General features: G+C 36.1%; 1 protein-coding gene across 1 annotated transcript; it reads right to left on the minus strand.

The window, feature by feature from the left end:
* Window positions 1-114: 114 nt before the first annotated feature.
* On the minus strand, window positions 115-1,660 carry LOC125843760 (putative UDP-rhamnose:rhamnosyltransferase 1). The gene has a single exon (XM_049522959.1). The coding sequence runs from the start codon at window positions 1,644-1,646 to the stop codon at window positions 192-194; it is 1,455 nt and encodes a 484-aa protein (XP_049378916.1). The 5' UTR covers window positions 1,647-1,660; the 3' UTR covers window positions 115-191.
* Window positions 1,661-8,987: the final 7,327 nt, after the last annotated feature.

Genomic DNA, 8,987 nt, shown 5'->3' on the forward strand with positions numbered 1-8,987 from the left:
ACAAAAAATTGAATGCCACAATCACATTGCTTAGTAAACCCAAAATAATGAAAATAAAGTACAAATTTATTTTAAAAAAACTATACATAACATCACAATTAGCACCCAAACTAACAACAAATGAAAAAAGAAAAGAAAAGGAAAGGGTGGGAACTTTTTCACACATTAAGATATAAGTAGATCCACATCCATTAATTCTTTACTTTCCTATGATTTTCCAAGAAATTAATAAGATTTTCTATATACTTATCTTGTAGCTCTTTGTTACCAAATATGCCTCTCATTTCTTTTGCTTTCTCTCGAATTAGCTTTCCATCATTTCCCACCATTACTAACTTCACCGAGTTGGCCACCGAGTTGCTCGTGTAGGACCCGTTCTCTTCGTTTCGTGGTACTTCCACACCGACCCCTTTGTCCTCTAGGATTCTAGCGTTAAGTCCTTGATCAACCAAAAAAGGCAACATAATCAACGGATGACCAAACATAAGCCCTTCTATAGTTGAGCTCCATCCACAGTGAGTCAAGAATCCACCAATTGATTTATGACTCAGTATCTTCATCTGAGGCGCCCAACTCTTCCATACTATGCCTTGACCTTTAGTTCTTTCCTCAAAACCATTGGGTAGCACAATTGGGTCGATATTTCCCAACCTCGATGACTTCCTTAAGACCCAAAAGAACGGTGATCCTGATAACTCCAACCCACGAGCTAGCTCATTAATTTCACTCTGACCAACCGTCACTTCACTTCCTAGTGCTACATAAACAACCGAACCTTTTGGTTTCTCATCTAACCATTCTTTAATCGATATCCAAGATTCATTTTTTTCATCACTACTACTTTCCACAATAGGTGGCATTAGCCCCGTAGGAAGCACGGGCATATGATGCAAATCCTCTAGTAACTTCAACCATTGACCTTCAAACTCATTACAATGACGAATAATAATAGCATTTGCACCTTCAATCGTGACACCATTACGATACATGTCTGAAACGCCAGAAACATTCTTTTGACTAGACTCCACCATCCACCGCGCCTCGTGGAGGCGATAGGCGGCCTTTGTTTCAAATGGAACCCATTTTGGTGGTACCAAAAAATCCTCCAACTTTGGTGGTGAAGTACAATTGTTAGTGTTGATCATGTTATCAAAGGAACCAAGGAAGGAAATGAACCAAGCATTGATGATACCATAGAAAATTCTTGATATCCCTAATTTGGCTGAAATTGGAGCCAACCAATATTGTGCAAAATCTTGAATAATCCAATCAGGACAATTTTTCTCTAAGAAATTAGTCACATCTTTTTCCATACCATCCATTGCTTTCTTGAGATAAGTCATTTCTTCACTTGTTATAATATCAATAGTGGCCTCAGCATCTTTTGGTAAGCCATCAATTTTAGGAAGTGGAATTTTTACAAAAGTTATGGAATTAGAAAATTCAGAAGGAATTTTTGGGAGACGATCAATGTTTCTTGGAGTCGAAATAAATGAAATTTTATGACCCTTTCGAGCTATGAATTTGGAAAGTTCAAGAAATGGAATAATATGACCAAAAGCTAGCCATGGAAACATAACTATGTGAAGCTTTTTAGTATTACTTTCATCTCCATTGTCTATGGATTTGACAAGTTGAGTTTCCATAACAATTTGCTTTTTTTGTTAATGTTTTGCTATGATGAACAACTATATATATATATATATTATAAAGTGTTGCATTATAAAATTGTGCAAACAAAAATATATTATTACCCTTATGACATGCATGTTGAATAAATAAATAAATAAATAAATAAATAAATAGATAATGGTACGTAGCGGTTGAAAAATAATAAATAATCAATCAAAGAAGAATTTGTGCGTCATTTGTTTGAGACACGTGGTAGCACGTTACATTATTTTAATTATAATTATTCCTGCTCAAAGTCAACTATCTCAATGGATTTATATTTTCGTAAAATATACCTACTAAAAAATATTTCAATATTGTTATATCAAAGTTCAATTGATCTCATAAAAAATGATCAAATTTATTTTTGTACTTTGAGAAAATAGTTAAATTTATCACTTATACATACTCTGTCTCTGTTAGAAAAGGAATATATTTGAACAAAACATAATTTTATGAAGGTGAATGTGACTCAAAAATATAACAAAGGTATTTATGAACCATCCTATAAGATTCGTCCTTTTTGTTTCCTGGTACTTCTACACCAATTTCTTTGTAAAATAGGTAATATAATCTATAGATGAATACCAAATATAAGCTTTTCTATAATTGAGATTCGATATACATTCCTTACTCAAATAGAAAGGTGACAATCAAGAATTCACCAACTGATTAACTGATGAATACCAAACATATGCTTTTTTTTTTTTTTTTCTGTTAATGCTTTGCTATGATTGTTGACACCCAATTTTGACCCTCCCCAATATAAATTAATCATCGAGCTTCCTAAATTCCAAATGATTTGAAATAATTGGCTTTATAAAATTCAAAATAATTTTCAAGTCATTTTAAGTAGTTTTGTCATTTTTATAAATTGTAAAATAATAAATATGATATTTTATATAATTATGTGTCTAATTAGTATATTTTATGAATGTTCAAAAATTGTCTCAAAAGGATTTTAGTTTTATTTAAATATTTGACTATTTAGTTTAAATTAATTAATAGCTTATATTTCGAGTTAATTAGTTTATAATTAAGTTAGTTATTATATAATTATGTGTCTAATTAGCATATTTCATAAATATTTGAAAATCATCTCAAAAAGATTTTGTTTTAATTAAATATTTGGTTAATTAGTTTAGTTATACAATAGTTTATATTTTTAAATCATTCGGTTTATGATTAAGTTAATTATTTCATTTCATTAAGTTTAAGAAGCTCCTTAATTAATCTTAGATTTTAGCCGAATTTGTAAATTAAATTCAATGTGGCTATATTGTGAATTCTATGGCTATAATTGCAATTCATTTAGCCATTTTATATTTGCAAATCTAGTCCTTTCCATTACAAATTTTCACTACCATTTTACCCCACCCTTGAACCCATTTCAATACCCATTAAAACCACAACAACAAATACCCATTCCATACGCCCCTGCCCACCAATTTCCCATTCTAATCTCTAATTACAGCAGCCCCTTAATATGACAACAATAATACCCAGCCCATTAACAATACGTACAACAATTCCAATACAACAACCGACCCAAACCTCCTGCCCAATGCAAACATTATAATATTCCTTTTTTTTTTCTTCACTAACCCACGTCAATTAGTTTTCCAATACAAACAACAATACCAAAAAGACCCCTAGGTGCTTCTTCTTTACGCAAAGTTACAGAGAAACCCAGAAAGGACAACAGCTCCAACGTTCTCAAATAGCGATTCCTTGTCTTCTTCCTCACGTCCCTCTCAACTCGTACAGTTGTAGTAGGCACGCGTTTCTCCCCTTTCCTCTTTCGGAATGGGGAGAAAATTTCAGAAAGTATGTCTACCCCCAAGTGGTGAAAGAAGTTTTTGAATTTTGAAATTTCTGGATGGGCTTTGGACCCGAATTTTCGTTGGTATTCCCTCTATTTCTGCCCTAATTTCCCTGCTATATATACTCTATTATTACTCACCGAAAAAGGGGGAGAGAGTTGAAATTTTTCTTTTTTTTTGAACTAAGGCAGAGAGTCGAAAAAGGGAGAAAAAAATTTTTCTGTTGGAATTTGTAGGACAAAAATACACCTAATAGCTTAAGCAAAAATAACTAAGATATATACTAAAGGAAACAGAGAGTTTTCCGGGAGGAGAAGTCGTCGTTTGGGTGGTAAAGTCTCGCTGCGTTTCTGCTCGTTGTTGACCAGTTTGCTGCATCTCAAAAGGTAAACTCCTCTTAGCTTTCTGTTTAATCCCTAGTTTCCTCGTTGATTTTGTGTACATCGTTAAGATGTTGATGTTGAGAGTGGGAAATCTAAAAATGGTGATTCTAACATATCCTTTTGCCTAAGAACGTTGAGTTGAAATTAGTTGTTGATTGATGCTTTTACTGGTTATGAAATGTTTTCGTTAATGCTGGAACCAAATTTTTCCCGTAGTCATCGGCCTAAGTTTCTTTGAGATTCATAGTTTTGTGTTTATTATGAGGTGATTCTATTCATGTTTAAGCTGAAACTCTAGTGACGATATGCTAAATCATGATTCAGTTTAGCTAAAGTTTTCCTATTAATACAAAGGTTTAAGTTTAAGAATTTGTTATTCCATTTTGAGCTATTAGCATAAATCTCTGTCAATGTCATTCTTAATCTCTTGAGACTTTTTGATCACTTACCGAAGTCAAGACTATGATATGTTAAAGATAAAAGTAAAATGAGCTCATCCTGCTATGAATAATGTATCTAGATTTTTTTTTTATATGTTTATTTTATTTTTTGAGAATAGCGAATTAGTTGTTAAAATGGGAGTCGTGTAATGTGTATTTGTGGTTGCTAGCTTACTTCTTTTGCAATGTGACTATCTTAACTTTCTTTTATATCTTTTATTGTTTACACCATGAGTTCTTACATTTTTTTTTTAGTATTATGAGTTCTCTGCATCTCTTTATGAATAATTTTTTTTTTCTTCTAAAAAATTTTGTTCAAGTTTTCCAAAAGCTCAAATGCAACTCGTGCATAGCTTAGCCATAACCCCTTTTTCTTTTTTCCTCTAAATGATGTCAAGCTTATTATTTGCCATGCATTACTTGTTAGCTGAATGTTGTCATTCATTAATGCCACTTGTCAATAACTTTGAGTGCCACATTTTCTTCTAATTCATATTAGTATTATGTTTGATATTGTGACGTAAGACATTGAGCTAGTATTCTTCTCTACATTGTATAATGGGCTCGATTTTATATTTGTTGTCTAGTAATATGGTTTGGCAGTGACGCTTATAATTATAATTATCATTATTTTATTTTTTGTATGAACCGCTCGGATTGAGTCCAAACGGGACTCCCTTTTCCATCACCTTGCATCTCGAGTTGGGTTGAAGCTCAACGCTCATTTTTTTTATCGAGTCAACCGGGTCAATGAAATGGAAGAACAAGTCCCCAAATCGACGAACAGGTCCCAAAGATGGAAGAAGCAACAAATCGAGAAATTGAAGAGATTGGGTCAAAGGCCCACTTTTAATTCCAAAGCAAATTGTATTATTTTGGGCCTAAGCCCACTTATTTGCTATACTTGTTAGTTCTTAGGACAGGTGAAAATTTGGGCCAAAGGCCCCAAAGGAAATTATTTCTCTTAATTTTGGACATGTGCCACTCAAATGGGCCTTTGGCCTAAAACGAAATAGGCCCAAATGCTGGTCCAGGCGAACAGAAACCAGATTTGGGCCCAAATATTTTATTGTGTTGTGTGCTTTGTTAATATTTGCCGCTAATCGTAAGGTCGAAAAATTCAAAATCCCCAAAAGACACCCATTTTGAATTAATTATTTAATTAAATTATTCATCTCTTACTTGACTAAACAAAAAATAAATAAATAATTTTACAAAATATTTCACTCAAATAATAGGTCAATATTTCCCTTTTCCTTTTTTTAAAACGATTCTAACTATAAAAATTGTTCAATTCAAATTAAGTTAAACTATTTTAGCCAAATAAATTAATTATCGGATAACCGCATTAGCGGATATTCTAGGTGCCTTAAAAACCTTCCTAGAATATTAATAGGAACCTCGAACCCCCTTAATAGTTTTCAATAGATTTAGTGTTTTAGTCTTTTGAAAACAATAGTTTTCTTGATTTTTTCTAAAAAAAAAAATTAAGTGGCGACTCTAAACCAGTCTAAAATATATTTTCCAAATAAAACAGAATGGCGACTCTGCTGGGGATTTGAATGGTTCTAACCTTAAGATTAATTATTTGGCTATGTGTTTAATTGTCTGCTTGTTTAAATTATTGTATCTTATATTACTTGTGGCATTCATAACACCCGATTCCGCCAAACGGCAAATAGACTGCATTAGAAAAAAAGGCGGTTACGTGGCTCACCACGGCTGTCCTTCAGAAAAAACACAAGTTAAATCGTTTGGAAGTGATAAACTAATAGTTGGCTTGTGGTCATCCAACGTCGTTTATTATACTTCACCCCGTTGTTTGTCCGACTCGGGCAACCGTCAGTTTTAAACCAATTCTAGTCAACCTAGAGTAGAGCGAAACCAAATCCAAATCTAAGCTAACCTAAGACGGCTTAATACTCAAGGCGTATTAAGTCCATTAGCAAAACCACCAAAAATCATGTCCAAGGTCCACGACCTAACGACATATCATATTATTTGACATTTGAAAGATGTATGTGTGGAAACCTGATTGTTGCCTATGTGGGGGAGGGAATCTTAACCGTATTCTATTTTGTAGGTATGGATCGATTTCCCAAATTCGACATGGTAGTGAAAGCCCCGGTTCTACTCAAGATGTGGTACAACGACCTCACTGTGGTCCACAAAAGGGTCCTCAACAAATATATAGGAGCCCTAACAGAACTCATCAACATGGTTAGGTGGCCCGAACTGATTGAAGTCCTCACAGGCTATTGGGACAACGAGAAAATGGTGTTCTGATTTGGAACCATGGAAATCACCCCGACAATTAAGGAAATTCGGGACGGAATAGACACAGTCGGTACAGGGCTTGAAAGAAGAGTGAGAAAGCAGGAAAACATCTTAATCCCTAACAAGCCTACTCTCGAGGATATCGTGAATTGGTTTGGATTAAGAAAAGATTACGCTTTTTGGGCCGAAGGTTCTAGCGTTGCTTTTATGGATCTTTATGTTAGATTCGGGAACGCAAACTTCTACGCGAATTACAACCAAGAGTTCAGGGTCACTTACAGAGAATGAGACGGGATCAGACCTTTGGCATTCACCTTCGCACTATTGGGCACTATGGTTTTCCCACACGGCCCGAGCCTCAGTATCAACACTCGGGTAATAATGTTTGCACACACTCTCTTCCACGGGCATCTGAACCAAGGGCAAATAAAGTATTATCCTATTGCACCTGTCATCCTTTTCGACATGTACCGTGCTTTGGGGAAATGCAAGGAGGGGCATCGTTACTTTCAAGGTTGCAACCTTTTTCTTCAATGGTGGATAATGAGTCACTTGGTGAAGAGACATGGAACTCAAGAACTCCATACCCTCGATGAACATAATGCTCTTAAGAGTTTGAATGACATGTTGTTCTGGGCAGACTTAGAAAAAAGAAGAACCAGAGAAAGATGGGCTCAAATTTTTTCTGAGTTGAGAGATGAAAACATTCAATGGATGTTCGACTGTTTCATCTCGAAAAATGCCATAATACGGGGTGACAGACAACTTGTGCTTCCTCTGCCAGGTATTCGAGGTATTCGCCCATATGCACCCATCCGGGTCCTGAGGCAGTTTGGAAGAAGACAGAGTACATCTCCAGAAGCATACTACCGTATCTATGTGTTCGACATCGGGGATGACAGAGTGCCTGAGGCTTCAGAGATGCTGAGAGAATGGAAAAGAGCAGTGCGAATGACCAAGGATACTATTGCCATAGATCGATTTAATGCGGGGTATGATGAAACTAACAAAGCTTGGTTGAAGCGCAATATACATGGTATCTCCTTCTCAGTTCCGAACATTTACCGCAGTGTAGAGGACAAAGAGTCCAAAGCTTTGATAGAACTGAGAGAGGTAAGAAGAGAAGCCCAGGAAATGCACGAGGAATTTCTCCGAAAGCAAGAAGAGGATAAGTACGCCCTCGAGAGCGTAACTCAAGAACTAGAAAGCTTGAGAAGCGATTTGGGAGAGCTTAACTTATGGATTGGAGATAAGAAAAACGGAATGTGCCTCGAAGACTGGGAAGAGAAAGGTCGCCGGAGCGAAGGATACTTGCTAATGATTCAATATAGTATTCAACATCTCATGGCACAGAACAAGAGGAGCAGATCAGAGACGGAGTCGACGGGAACATCTTAGCAGATTTCGCCCCTGCGTGGGTTTTTCTATATGTACTTATTGTTATTTGCCCCTGCGTGGGTTTGCCTTTCTTGTATTTTGGTACTCTTTTCAAATGACCCCTGCGTGGGCCTTTCCTTTGTGATTTTCGTTTATTCCCTACTTCCCTTGCTTATTTTCGCTTCTTGAACATCATTTTATCTGCGAAATTTGCTTTGGGTTAACAAAATGATTCAATTCTGCACATACATCTTTCAAATACGCTAGGCCTACCCTTGGCACAAAAGGGTCCCCTACTTATTTAGGATGCGCGATATATGCTTGTGTGCTTTAACTGTTTATGTGATATTGTTGCTTTGAATGATGATATTTTAACCCACTCATTTCAAAATTTTCTGAAAATTTCCCCAATACCAAATACAAGTCACTACCAAATGTCCGACCAAAATTCCATGAGTCTTAAGTTTCCCAGCCAGAAATAAAATCCTACCACCAAATCCTAAAATGTTACTCTATCATCTCAAGAAAGGTGAAAGTGTTGCTAAGATGGAAAAGAGCAAGAATGTCGAAGCGTAAACGGCTGAGGAGAGTCTAAGGATGAAACTGCGTCGACTCAAACAAGAGATTCGAGAGATAGGAGAAAGAAGAATAGAAGTAGAATTAGCCACCGCAGCTGCGCAAGCCAAAAGTGCAGCACTGGACGCAGAGTTAGCGGCTAAGATGGCAAGATATGCTGTCATGAACGAGGAGACAGTTGCTATGGGGAAGGAACATGCTGCCTTTAACAATGATATAACCATGAGCCTTCAAAAACTACATGGAAACTACATTTTCTACAACCAAGAGGCCACCAACAGTGGTCCGGGAGGCACTGGACCTGAATCTGTTGAAGAGGAACTTGAGGAGGAAATTGTCTATAGACCTCCTGTCAAGGGACGGTGGAAAGAAGAGAATGAGGAAACCGCCCCCGAAACATATGAGTTTACCCCCGTGGCTAATACAACAGTCAGAGAAAG

The sequence above is a fragment of the Solanum stenotomum genome, chromosome 11, assembly GCF_019186545.1.
Source record: "Solanum stenotomum isolate F172 chromosome 11, ASM1918654v1, whole genome shotgun sequence".
Taxonomy (NCBI): domain Eukaryota; kingdom Viridiplantae; phylum Streptophyta; class Magnoliopsida; order Solanales; family Solanaceae; genus Solanum; species Solanum stenotomum.